The sequence below is a fragment of the Dermochelys coriacea genome, chromosome 19 (genome assembly GCF_009764565.3).
Source record: "Dermochelys coriacea isolate rDerCor1 chromosome 19, rDerCor1.pri.v4, whole genome shotgun sequence".
Classification (NCBI taxonomy): Eukaryota; Metazoa; Chordata; order Testudines; family Dermochelyidae; genus Dermochelys; species Dermochelys coriacea.
The window spans coordinates 864,035-877,825 of NC_050086.2; the positions used below are offsets into that span (position 1 = coordinate 864,035).

The 13,791-nt window shown below is 53.5% G+C and overlaps 1 protein-coding gene across 2 annotated transcripts in view; it reads left to right on the forward strand.

Annotated features, from left to right (window-relative positions):
• FHL3 (four and a half LIM domains 3) overlaps positions 1 to 5,724 on the forward strand; it is a 37,598-nt gene extending 31,874 nt beyond the window's left edge. For both annotated transcript variants that reach the window (XM_038377389.2, XM_043505865.1), the window contains exons 3-6: positions 32 to 206; positions 961 to 1,130; positions 1,817 to 2,003; positions 3,088 to 5,724. In XM_038377389.2, the coding sequence (XP_038233317.1) occupies positions 32 to 206; positions 961 to 1,130; positions 1,817 to 2,003; positions 3,088 to 3,239 (684 nt within the window). In that variant the 3' untranslated portion in view covers positions 3,240 to 5,724. The remainder of the gene's footprint in view (positions 1 to 31; positions 207 to 960; positions 1,131 to 1,816; positions 2,004 to 3,087) is intronic.
• The last annotated feature ends 8,067 nt before the right edge of the window (positions 5,725 to 13,791 follow it).

Consider the following 13,791-nt stretch of genomic DNA (forward strand, 5'->3'; position numbering starts at 1 on the left):
GGGCGAGTGACACCCCCGCTCTCTCTCGCAGGAGCTGTACTACGAGGATCGCCATTACCACGAGCACTGTTTCCGGTGCTTCCGCTGTGACCGCTCTCTGGCCGACGAGCCTTTCACCTGCCAGGACGAGGAGCTGCTGTGCAACGACTGCTACTGCAGCGAGTTCTCCTCCAAGTGCGTCGCATGTGAGAAGACCGTCATGCCAGGTACAGGCTCTGGGGCGGGGGTTGTTGGCAGGAGACAGAGCCTCCCCTGGACCTTGGCAGGCTCTGCTGGGCCAGCAGCTGCCCTCCTGTCATCCCAGCCGGGGGCAGTGCCCTGTGGGTGCCGGGCAAGGGCCCAGGGACATGCCGTACCTGTACAGAGAGGCCTGGTGCCAGCTCCCCTCTGCTGAGCAGACATGAGGCCCTCATTGGGGACCCAGAACTGTGGTCTCCCCTGCAGCCCTTGTCTGTGGGTTCTGTGTTGGGGGATGGCCATGGAGGAGGAGAATGTGGGGAGGCAGCTCCAGAGGCTCTGGAGCATCCTCTGCCCTGTCTCTGGGGGGTCCAGGAAGTCACTGGCTAAAGGCTGATGGAGACCCAGCCTTTGGGGGGCTGGGGCTGTGCCAGGCCCCTGGGGCATTGCCTGCCTGTTACCCCCAGGCGTCTCGAGCTCTCCTGTGCTGAGAGGCTTGACTGGTGACTCTCTGTATGAAGGGAGAACTGCCCCATGTGGCGTGACTGTACTAGGACATGAGGAAGGAATGGGCCTCCAGGCACTAGCTTTCCTGCGATCTGTCCACGGGTACAAAATGCTAGCACCAGGCCCCCCTTCCCAGGCTCAAGCCGAGTTCAGGACACAAGGCTCCGTCTCCGTAGAGCATTGTTGGTTTGAGGACATGTCACTTGCTGAGCCTGTCTGAAGGTGCAGCTGCTGTCTCCCAGCGGTGCCCTGAGCCCAGATCTGCTTCACTTCCAGGATCCCGGAAACTGGAATACAGTGGACAAACCTGGCATGAGCATTGCTTCATCTGCAGCAGCTGTCAGCAGCCCATTGGGTCGCGGTCCTTTATCCCCGACAAGAAGGATTATTATTGCGTCCCCTGTTATGAGAGCAAGTTTGCCCCCCGCTGCACTCGATGCAAAAAGGTAATGCTGGCCTGCCAGACTAGCGCTTCTGTTAGATGAGATTTTCCTGGGGCAGCCAGTGGTCTCCGCGGAAAGCAGTTCCAGGCATAGGAGGTGGGGTGCTGTTCCATGATCCCCTGGGGTGTAACCAGCTTCCTAAGGGTCATGTCAGTGTTCCCCTGGATCTGGGCCAGCAGCACTGCACCCAGCACACTGCCGGTACCTATCCAGTAGTAATAAAGGGGTGGGTGTGGCCGGGCTCCCTTCCCTGCTCGCATCATGGGGGATGCTGCTCTCCAGGCTTCTCCAAAAGGCTCTGCTGAGTGCTGTTGAGATCTCCAAGCTGAGGCATGTCTGTGTGCCTGGTCTGGAGACTTGCTGCTGCCTGATGTGTCAGCATCACACCCTGCTCTGGAGACAGCAGAGGGCTCCCCTTAGCGCCAGGCCCGCCATGGCTCTGTGCGGCTCAGTGGTTGCTGAGGGTCCAGTTGAGTTCCCTTGACTGGCTTGAGAAGGGGGTCTCATGTTATAACTGCAGTGCGCTCGTGGAAAGTGTGCTAGCCTTGCATCCAGCCCCTGTCAGTCTCCCTATGGAAAGGGCTCCGGAGGCTGAGATCTTTATAAGCACCAGGGCTCTGGGCTCCCGGGGCTGCCTGCAGCAGCTCTTCAGGGAGATACGGGTGTAACTGGTGCTTTCCCTTCCCCAGTCGCTGACCAAGGGAGGAGTGACTTACCGTGACGAGCCCTGGCACAAGGAGTGCTTTGTCTGCACTGGCTGCAAGGTTCCTCTGGCAGGCCAGCAGTTCACCTCCCAGGAGGACAATCCCTACTGTGTCAAGTGCTTTGGGAACCTCTATGCCAAGAAGTGCAGCGCCTGCGCAAAGCCCATCACAGGTAACCATGGAGACTGGAGCGCAGCACATGGTCCCTTGTGAGCGGGCACCGTGTCTCTGCCCGTGAGCAGAAAGCAGACCTTGCTTTGCCTTATTCATGGTGGTGAATTCCCCTCTGCAGCAGGCCAGCGTAAGGCGTACGCAGCTCTTGCATCCCACTGCCACCCTCCAGGGCTCACTGAAGGGCTGTTCAGAACTTCAGGCCTCCCAGGATGGGAGAATGTTATTGCCAAGAGTGCCCTGGGGCATGTGACAGGCTGCTCCTGGACTTGTTCCTCAGCAGCCTGTTTCAGCTGCTCATAGAGAGAGGCCATGCAATGGGGAAGAAGTTAAATTGCAGTGAGGAGTTTGTGTTGCTCGTATTCTTGCTCTCACTTCGTTCTTGCAAAGCTCAAGTGTTGGGGTGTGTCCTACTCTTGTCAGAGCAGTGAACATACTGTGCACACCTGGGGAGGACTGTCTGTGTTTTGGTACCCTGCAGCCTTCCTACAGAACTCGCCAGAACTCCCAGGACATGCTCCATGTGGTGGGATCTGATAGCTCTGACTGGCCTCTCTGTTAGGGATCCTGGAAGGGTTCTTCACCGCTGTAAAGTGGGGAGGTTTTGCAGCCCAGGGCTAGGCTAGGAGGCTCCAGAAATTGGACCTTTTACGCTTGCCAAAGTGAGACGAGTGGGTCTCTCCCTTCATACACCTGCACCAGGAGGCTGCCTGGTCTCCTTCACTGACCCTCCCTCCATGGCTTGGGTTTATTGCTTCTGGAAAGGCCACCGAGTCACTCAGTGAGAACGTAGGTTCCGTGGTTAGAGACAATGCTGGTTTGCTGCCCCGCCCCAGGTCACCAGTGTTATCTTTGTTGCTGTCTCTGCAATAGCACTTATGAAACCTGCACGTCGTCCTGCCTTCTGGACAAGGGGCAGAACTCAGCTTCTCTCAGCCGGCTGGCTTCAGTCAGGTCCTTCCCAAAGAGATTTAGTCATTCAGGGTTGTGCACAGACCCCTAACTGGCTGCCTGCTTACCCTAGGCCCTTCAGGAATCTGCCTTGAGTGCTCCGGGTAACTCTATGCTCTGTCCCCCTTCTCTAGGCTTCGGAGGGGGTAAATATATCTCCTTTGAGGATCGTCACTGGCACCATAACTGCTTCAACTGCGCTCGCTGCGCCAGCTCGCTGGTGGGGAAAGGCTTCGTCCCACAACACGACGAGATCCTCTGCCGCGAATGCAGCAGCGACCTATAAGCCTGGCAAGAGGTCGTGGATCGGGGCTTTATCTGCTCTTCAGGGGTTTTGTACCAGACACCCTGACAGCTGTCGGTGCAGGGCAGGAGGGAGATGTGCCTTTTGTTGCCCTGGAGAGGGCTGATCCCCTCACCACAGTGTACGCTCGGGGTGCCTGTGCCCTTCCCCTGAAGGCTAGAATAAGCCACCCTAGGCTTTCTGCAGAGTGAAGCTAAATAAAAGCCGAACAAAAGGAGCTTCCAAGTCCCTCATTATTTGCTCTTTCCTATGCGCTTGGGCGCTGGCTGAGCTGGGAGCCCCTGTCTGAGCAAAGGGGCTGGGCAGTGGGTCTTAGGCTCCATATGCTGCTTTGTCCTTCCTTCTTGTTACTGGTTTTCTTCCCTTCCCCCATGTGCTCCCTCTGCTCTGAGTGATGGGCAGCAGCTCCTGTCCTGTGAGCCAGGCTTTCCTGAGGCTCCTGCCTCCCCAGTGTGGGTTTGCAGCACAGCCTGTTCCCCTAATGTGAGGGTAACATGGTGTCTCACTGAGCAAGTTTGCAACGCTCTTTGTGCCGCTCGTTGCAGCCTGGGGTGTTTCTGGGTGGCCAGGGACCTGGCTGGCTGTGAGCAGAGCATGCTGGAGTGAGCACATGGCCCACATTGGGGAATGGCTTTTTCTGATGTCTCTCTCCCGCCTCATTCCTCACTCTTCAGGGAGATGTCACTAATATGGCAGGGGAACCTGAATCACCAGGTGGTGCTGAGGGTTCTGGCTCCCTCACCTCCCTGCAACATCTCCCCTCCCTCTGCTCAGCCCCCTAGCAGAAGGGTCCCCATCAGCTTCCAAGAGCTGCACGAATTAGTTTATTTAACACCAACTCCAAGAGCACTGCGAAGCGGCTCAGGTGCTTTCGGAGCTAGTTTTGTGCTCTGTGCGCAAGTGCTGCCCAGCTGGTAGCCAAAAGCTCTTCCTTCTGCCTGAGAGCCACTTAGCAGAGCAGTTGAAAAGGGCATTTCAGAGGCAGTGAGAGCTATTAGAGCTGATGGTGTTGTCTGCACTTTCCCCCTTACTGGGTGCTGCAGACAGGGCGCGGCCACACGCGCTCTATATATATATATATATATATATTGACCCCAAATATGGTTGTTCATCCTCTGGAAGTTTGTGCACAGTTGTCTCAGCTGCAGGCTGTGCTCTGAATTCAGCCCTGGGTGCTGCAGGGAGAGATGGATGGGAGAGGGGGATGAATGGCGGCTGTGTTTGTATTAACGACAGGCAAGGCTGCAGATAAATTGAACCAGCCCCCAAGACAGCAGTCAAAGGCTCTGCCCCTCCTTTCTCCCCCTCCTGCCAGGTGCTGAGCTCTCGTCATGCTCATTGGCTGCAGGGGAAGCCGTGGTTGCTCAGCACCTTGCAGGTCAGATGCTGGTTGGGACCTGGCTCAGCCTGCTGACCCTTACCCCCAGTCTGGGCTTCTCATTCCCAAAGAAGTAGGGCCCTATCAAATTCACTGTCCATTTTTGTCAATTTCATGGTCATAGGATTTTAAAAATCGTAAATTTCATGATTTCAGCCATTTAAATCTGAAATTTCAGGGTGTTGTAATTGTAGGGGTCTTGATGCAAAAAGAAGTTGTGGGGGGTGGTCTCAAGGTTATAGTAGTGGGGGTTGCGGTATTGCCACCCTTACTTCTGTGATGCTGCTGGCGAGGCGTCGCCTTCAGTGCTGGGCACCCGGCCAACAGCCGCCGCTCTCCAGCTGCCCAGCTCTGAAGGCAGCAGTGCAGAAATAAGGGTGACAGTACCGTGACCCCCATAAAATAACCTTGTAACTGCCCTGCATCTCCCTTTTGGGTCCGGACCCCCCATTTGAGAAACGCTGGTCTCCCCCGTGAAATCTGTACAGTACAGGGTAAAAGCACACAAAAGACCACATTTCATGCTCCGTGACACATTTTTCACAGCCATTAATCTGGTAAGGCCCTACAGAGAGGAACTGAAAATGGGTGTGACGTTGGCTCCCCAGAGGGAGGCTGGTGTCCCAGCTGGCAAAGTTTTACTTCTCTGAAGACTGGGCTATGCAAAACTGCGGAGCTGCCTCGAGTTCCCCTGGAGCCCTGTCTCACTTGGGGTGCTCACGCCCTGCCCCCTTTCGCCCAGGTAATGGGATGCTTTTCTGAATATGACTTCCTTGTGTTTTCCTTTTTATACTTTATCTGTCACTCAGTAACCAAACCCGCTGGAGGAACGGGCTAGCCCCATCCCCAGCAGGGTTCATTTACCAAGAGAATGTTATGCATGTTGAATTGTTATTAGCTGTGTATTCAAATCCTTACTGAAACCCTCGTTTGAAAGCTTTGATGCGGGTAAGTCAGAGTTTGGGTGTGTGCGCTATTCTGAAGAGTTTGGAGCGGTTTTTAGAAAGGAAGCTTCCTATGTAAGTGTCCTACCCTCCAGTCTCTTGTATGTTTCTGTAAGGCTTTATATAATAAACCATTGTAATGACACCTCTCTCTGGCTGTATTTTCTCCAAGCAGGGGTGGGAGTAGGGTGGGGTTGAATTAATGTCATCGCTGTGGGGTCAGGCTTGTCTTTAAAGAGCTATTTTACTTTTTGCTCTCCCTAGAGTTGCTCCCAAAGCCCTGAACTGGGGGCAGCCTCTTGCACTCCCCATGGTTTCCCCTCCCCCAGCAGCCTGCCCAGCCTTTAACTCTAGGATGATACCACAATCCCCACCTAGACCAGTTTCAATTTCCCTCACTCCCGGCTTTTCAGGGATGCAGTGGAGACCCTCTCCCTAGATCTATCATCTGTGACTTCAGTCTTTGCACGTTGCTCAACTACCCAGACAAAGCACTTGGGCCCTTCCTGGGTACATGGGGCAAAGTGAAGGTTTCAAGTCCAGGGACAGGAGTTAAGTGGTCACCACTCTCACCCCAGGAAGGTCTTATGTGGGCTGGTTACTTCAGTAGATCCTGGACTGGTTAAGCTCCTCTGGACCCAGCAGTGCAGTGGATCCCAGGCTGGCAGGAACTGGCATTTGAGTCACTGGCATGTGACCCTTATGACACCGAATTAAGTGGTTCCACATTACAGAAAAGCCCCTTGTGCTTCCCTGTGTTCGCTCCATTTGACCTCAGCTTCAGCTCTTGGAAAGAGCCTGTGTGGGGATGTTGCTGCAGTCCCCAGCTGGTCTCCTTCCTGGCAGCCTTCCCATCCGCCTTGTACGCTCATTACTCACTTTTATCTGCTGTGGAATCATTTATTCCCCTAACATCTGAAACTCTTTTCCACAGATTCCTTTACATTTACTAACAGCCATTGTGACTTCCTTTGGGCCTTTGCCTGGCCCCCGGCCTCTCCAGCATTCCCCCTCCACTTCCCCCTGGAGCTGTGCTACCAGCTCTCCAGATTGCCATGCGAGGGGAAGCCAGGGATAAAAGACACAGCCTCCAAGTCTCTCAGTGACCTCAGTGCTGGCTCTGCGCACTCGCAGGCCTGCCTCGATTAGAGGCTCCTACAAATGTTCGCTCTGGCGGGCAGCAAAACTATTCTTTCCATTCTGATTCTGTTGCTGCCGTTGTGTCGGGACCTGAGCTCTGGTTTTTCTACTAGGCCTCAAACAATGAGCAGGCAACTCTGGCTGTAGAGGTTTCCTGAGGGAGCCTGTCCTCTGACAGGAGCTCTGCAAGCCCATGGTTTCTGAAGAGCTGTTTCCAGAGATTAACCGCAAACAATTTCTTTGCAAACGGGCCCCCAGGCTCCTCTTTCAGTCGGGTTTAAGAGCCTCCCGTTCTTAGCCAAAAAAGGAAATGACCCAGCTGCACGTAGGGCTGGAACATCTGGATTTTATCCCTGTCATGAATGGGTCATGGATACGCACAACCCAATGCCTGATTTACTGGGAGGGAAGGGGGATGATGTAATGCACATTCGTCCCCCATGGCTCCCAGAGAGGGTCTAAAACAGTCATGAAAATATCATTAAAGTGCAAGCTAACAATGGGGGGGCAGCTGGGGTAGGGGAGGGGGGCAGAGCCTGGGGCTCCCTAGTGTGCAAGTGGGGGCTGAGGAGATGAAGCACTCACTGGCTGAAGAGCCAAGCTGCAGAGTCGGGATGGGGGAGAGCTGGGTCTGTGGCAGGAGCAGGCCACGGGGCAGGGTGCAGACTCTCGGCTGGAAGGCTCTTGAGAACGGCCCGGTAACATTGATCCTGCAGGAGCCTGAAAGAGTCTCACGGTCTGAAGTGAAAAAGTGGCCCAGGGAAGCCTCAGCACTTCACATGCCCCTCTCTGCAGCCATTCTCTGGGGAAACTAACCCCAGGCCCTGGCAGGGCAGTGGAGGGACGCTGACTTGGGGCCTGCATCGGGTTCAGCCCAAAGAGTGCATCTGCCATGAAGAAGAAATAAAGGAGCTGAAAAGCCCCAACGCGGGGGCTGGCAGGCAGGAGCGTTACTGCGGAGAGGCCGTGTGCAGAGACCAAGGGCTTTGTGCGCAGTGCTGGTGTGGAGCAGGGACCCCGCAGCAACAGGCCCCTGTGAACGTCTCCAGGACGGTTTGAGATGGCCGTCTGTGATGGAGAGGAGCAGGCGTGCCGAATGCTCAGCCGAGACAAGCAGCCCTGTATATGTGAAGCTCTGAGACACGGCAGCAGTCATAAAGGTCCTCTGCACCCAGACTGTGAGAGACCCACACGCCCCGAGCATGCAGCCCTGAGGTGAGGGCCAGGCTGAGGCAGCTCACGCACTGGGTGAAAACAGCTGTAGATGCCGTCGGGGCAAACAGACGCTCCCTGTTGGAGCACAAGCAGCATCCATGGGGCTGGGGGAGCTGGTGTCGCTCTTGTCGGAGCTGGGGGTGGGAAGTTCAAGGAGGGGCATGCAGAAACCTGGCTACCTCCCATGGTGCTTCACCCCACCAGGGGGCTTGGCAGCCACTGGGTAACCACTATGTGGGGAGGGTACATTCAGCAAGAGGCCCTCACGGCACGCGTTCCTCTGTAGCATGTGCTGTGGGTCCCTTGCAGCTCAGCTGGGCATAGCTCACTTCATCAGGCCCCTGCCCTTGCAGGGGCATAGGGCTCTGGTGCCCGCGGTTCCCCTCTCCTGCCTGTGGCACAAGCGTTCAGTCTCCTCGGGCTCATCTCGGTGGTTGGTTCAGGGCGCGGGGGTTGGGTGGCTCTGGAGGCCTGCGTTATACAGAGGCGAGACGGGGCCCCTTCCGCTCAAACCCTGACTGTTGGCCAGCTCCTGGGGCAGCAGAGGGGCCACTCGCTTTTCAGCGGGTTACTCAGTCGATGACAGCTCAGCCCCTTCCTGGCTGCCTCCTGGGCAAACACTGCTCACACCTCGCCTGTCCTGACGTCACATGAGTTTGTTTCCGCTGTGTTCATGCCCTTAAGTGTTCACATCTTGCGGCCAGGGTGTGCTGGCATGAGCTCCAGCTGACATGAGAGCTGTGGGAGCTCAGCGCCCCGGCCAGGCTGCGAGACCTGGATAGCCCCAGCAGTTGGGGTTTGATGCTCCCCGGGGACAAAACGTAGGCAACAGGCCATGCTCCCGAACTGGCTTCCTCTGCTGGTCTGTATCAAAAGTGCTGGGGTCCCAGTGAATTGACTGTCAGCGTCCAGTCCTGGTGAGGCACGGGCAGGAGCTGGGTCAGAGGGCTGGCCCTAGTCTGTCTGGCTCGGAAGAGCAATGTCCCAAATGGTCCGTGGGTTGTTCTGCTGTGTCCTGCAGCCATTCCTCTGGGGTGGGGGCCCTGCCATGCCACGCAGCCCTGCTGCAGGCCCCTGGGTAAGGAGGAGGTGCCTGGCAGGTCACTTTGGCCATGTGGAGCCTGGATGGGTGGCTTGGGGTTTTGCCTCTCTTCGACTGGAGGGACCTTGGTGTTTAACTCATTGAAAGCTGTCAAACTGCTGGTGTTTGCTGTGGTTCAGGGTCTGGGGCTGATTGTGGAAATGTCTGTAGGAGAGAGAAGGGGGAGGAGGAACATACACACACACACACACCCGAAGAGCAGGACCCCGATTCCCAGCTGTGGCATTGCAGTCCACGTGAACCCCCGGCAAGATGCTTAGTTCCATTTCCCACCCAGCCCATGCTCTGCACAGTGTCAGGGGCCGAGTGGTCAGGCTGACCCACTGCCTGGAATCACAGCACTGCTCCATCTACTCCCTAGCACTCTGACTGGGCTGAGAGAGGAGAACAGAGTCTGAAATGATTCATTGTTGGACCTGTGAACTCTCCTTCCAAATCAGACATGACCAGACAGGCCCTTTGGCACCGGAGACGGAGTCAAAGCTCATCCTCACCCCCCGCTGTGGGGTGACTCTCTGGAGCAGGGCACGTGCCCTTCCAAAGGCCCCTCTGCTGCTAGGACTGCAGCCCACAGCTGGGCATGTGCAGCACCAGGGACCTAGTGCTGGGAGGAGTTGATGCTTTCACATTGGTCTGAAGCTGCCTTATGTCAGTGACTTGCGGCACCAAAATGTGCCGTGCCGCTCAGTGACCTGTGCAGCTCTGTGACCTCTTGCGCCCTTCTTACACAAGCAGTTAAGTCGCTGTTAATGTGGACAGAGAAACAATCGGCTATGGGCATCTGAGTTAACTTCTGCCGGAGATGAGTGGGGCAATTCGCACAGCAGAGCACTTGTGTCAGGCTCAGTGCAGACCCAGGCAGGCATCGCTCACGCTTGGTTCATGTTTCTCAGGTTGTCTCAGAATTTCTTAAGGCAAACTGAGATTCTGGAGCACAAGCTGGCACTTGAGAGAGGAGCTGATAGGCCACATCATCGCATACCCAAGCCCATCTCCTCAAGGAATCCGCAGACAAGCAACAGTCACATCAGCTTGCAGCTACCTTGGTGGCTCTGGCAGGAAGGAACTGATCAGCTACCTCACAACACAGCAGCCAGGGCCACGAGGCCAGTTAGTGCGCTATAGACTTACACGCCAGCTGGCTGTGCACTGTCCATACAGCCAAGCTCTCGAGGACTCTCAGGCTGTTTCTGGCCAGGATTTGTGGGGATGGAGTGGGCAGTGCTGTTCTGGGGCATTTCAGAGGACAAGCACTCCCTCGAGCTCTATTCCCTTGGACGTGTGCAGGCCTGGGTCCTGACACCGGAGACTGGTTTGCCCTTCTTGTAATGCATAGCCACAAATGTTATTGGCCATCAAAGTCAGCCCTTGTGAACCCCCAGCTGCTGTATTGGTGTGATCTCTGTGTGCAGGGAATTCCATACGCTACTCATGTACTGGCCCAAAGCCTGTTTCCATGCTCGGGCCGGTGAGTGAGACTCACTCCCACCTTATGGGTCAGGGCGACAAGCAGGGGCTTGGTTGTGGTCCATTGACACATTCCATCATGTTCAATGCTGAAACCGAGCCCCCTTCATACCAAAAGATTGAAATAAAAGGGGCAAACAGGTGGAGGGGAGGTCCCCAAATTCCAGCGCTTCCCCTTTCCTGGGGTGCAGTGTCATGCTGGAGGGAAGTGGAGGAACAGTAAGTGCAGGATCTTATCTCTGTGTTTATTTTTAGTAGACGCTTGGGTGGAATAACTGCCGTACTCAGAGGGCGCATGAGCATGCTTGGAGGGTAATTGGACAATCTTCTTCCTTTCCATATTGTTCCCTCTCAGGTGAATTGGTTAGTCTCAAGACAGGAGCACATTTTGATTGCTGTAATTATCCTTGAATTTTGGTGGTGGTTGCTTTTATAAACTTTCATTTAGCTCAGTCATATAATATACATGATAGCACAAATGAATTATTTATTAGGAAGTTAAAGTTTAATTATGGCTTTGCTTTCTCTGCAGGAAGTCCTGGCCTGCCCCTGGCTTGGCTTTTGGGCAAAGCAGTAGTGCTGGTTTGGAGGAAGATGATTAAAATCTAAGTGAAAGTGAACCATGCTGGCTGCTCGCCACAGCATCTAGGGAAAGGCCCCCTGTAAGAAATGAGGGTTCCACAGCACAGTCAGTCTTTAAGTCAATCAGTGGGGCAGTTGCTGGGGTGAGCTTGCTGAGTTGATTTTCCATGTTTTTGTATTTAACGGTCATTAGTTAATCAAAGAACTGCCTCTCCCCAGGGATCAAAGGCTACAGCCGTGACTAGAGGTCAGAGCTGTCATCCCATTCACTCTGGGTGTGTCTACACTGCAATTAAAACCCCAGGGCTGGCCTGTACCACCTGAGAGCAGGGGCTGTTTAACTGCAGTGTAGATGTTGCAGCCCAAGTTCTGGGACACTCCTACCTTGCAGGCTCCTAAAGCCCGGTCTCCAGCCTGAGCCTGACCCTCTACACAGCAGGGCGAGGGTCTGAGCTCAGTGCTGAGCCAGAAAGGGATCTCAGGGACTCCCAGGGTTCCCACACTGCACAGCAAGCGGAAGCCCTGCCTTGCCAGGGCCTCACTCCTGCCCTGCCAGAGGCAACAGTGGCCCTGGAGCTTGGCCTGGGTGCCAAATACTGAGCATTTGTGTTGGTCTTTGCTACAGCAATTGTTTGGGAGGTGAAAAATTCCATGGCAAGCGCCTCAGGTGGCCCCACCCCATTTCCCTATCACCCAAGCTGAGCAATGGGTTCGGCTGTTGGTTTCCTCTGTCTGTTTTACAGGAACAGTGTAAACGTGTTTCCAAAAGGCATAAGAGGGAGCTTCTTTGCCACACTCCTTGGTTCTGGCTATGAGAAAATGATTTTGTTTATCTGGGGAAACAAATTTCCCATAACTGCCTCCTCCGACATCTGTGCATCAAGGGGTGGGGCATTTTTGTGAGAGCTCCTTGTTACAGTATTTTCTGCCCTTCACTGAGCTTCTCTTGAGGATTTAAACACAGCTGGAATCATTGTTCAGTGTTTTCCGGGGCCAGCCCTAGTTAAACCCAAGCAGAATGTGTTCTGAGCAGCATAGCCTGATGGCAGGTTCTGTGCACTATTTTTTCCACAGGACCCCAGGCACAGTCAGTGCACTAGACAGCCCATGCACTGGGAGCAAATGTGGTAAAGGAGGCTGTTGTCTGTAGGATGTTTGTGGCAGAAGTTAGAAGTGATGTAGTGAATGAAGTAGGGGACTGCAGGAAGAGAAAGGCAGTTGAATGCTGCCCTGAAGAATTGGATCCCATCTCTGTCTCTGCTGCAGAGTTCCTGTGTGATGCTGGGCAAGTTTCTTAAATCAAATTTTTCACAGACGGTCACTATTTGTGCATTCCCCGTTTGCTGGGCACCCAGTGCAAGACATGTGGGGCCAGATTTGCAGAAGTGCTGAGCACTCACAGCTGCAACTGAAGTCAATGGAAACTGTGGTGCACTGACTTTATAAAGTGCTAGATAATGCTCAGTACTCTGAAAAGTCAGGCCCTAGTGGTGTCAAGTTAGGCACCCAAAAGTAGTGACGGCTTCAGACAATTTGGTTGCAAATCTCTGTCTGTCTCAGTTCCTGAGCTGTAAAATGACTATATTAACATACCGTCAGCAGCTCAGAGGGTGCGGTAAAGAGAAATTCATTAAAGTTTATGAAGCAGTCAGCAATGGCCAGGAAGAAATAAATCATTTTGTATTTAGCGCAGGGTTTGGTTGTGTGCGTTAAATACCATGAGGGACCAAAATCTGAATGAGGAAAGAAATATTGAATAACTACCCATTCACTGAATGAAGCAAGGGTCCTGTGGAAAAAGTAGTGTATGATTCCATAGTCTATATCATGGTGCATATGCACCAGGAGACCAAATTAAGTATACAGCCAATTTTAACGCTAGCATTTCTGAAAGTCTGAGTGCTTGACTTTAAAAGAACAGTGTGGTTGCAATGTCATATGATACATTTATATAAAGACATGTAACAGAGTCTTTGCGGTGCACACAGTCCATGGATTTGTAGATTAGCCCTGGAAGGGACATACCTGACCCTACATTGTAATCTCTCAACACAGCTGTAAATAACACAAAGTGCAAGGCCTGGACATTTCATCCCCTCTCTGGTCCCAACACTTGCCTTTCAAGTACATCCAAGAGCAGGAGCTGATTTTACAAGCTACACAGCATTGATCCTGTGACCGAATGCAGCCCTATGTTCACACCCTAACCACTACTGTAATAATTTTTGTACAAAATCTGTTTTGTGTAGTATCATTTGAGAACTAACTCCTCACTGGTCAGTAATATGGTGACATGTATGTAGCAACATTATATGTAAAGTTATGACATACACAAACACACCTTATGATGTTAAAGGCATGTGTTCAACTCACAGCCCCAATTAGGTAGAACTGATCAAGCAGGCCTGTCTTAAACAATGGGATGTGTTTACCTCCATTTGCATATAAGGTATATACAGAGTCCTCGGATAGCAAGAGGGGGAAGAAGACAACAAAGAAAATCTGCATTTCTGCATACGCAGGTGAAAAGGAATATGAAGCCCCCTTCCTCTGCCACATTCCATTCCCCCTTACTCTCAGCTGGAAAGAACATTAACTAGGGGTCAAGCTCAGGAAAATGCTTTTCAAAGGGTGACTGAACTATAAAAGCAAGGGTCAAAACCACCCCAAGTTCTCTCTCCCTGTCCATCTCTGTCTTTCACCTAA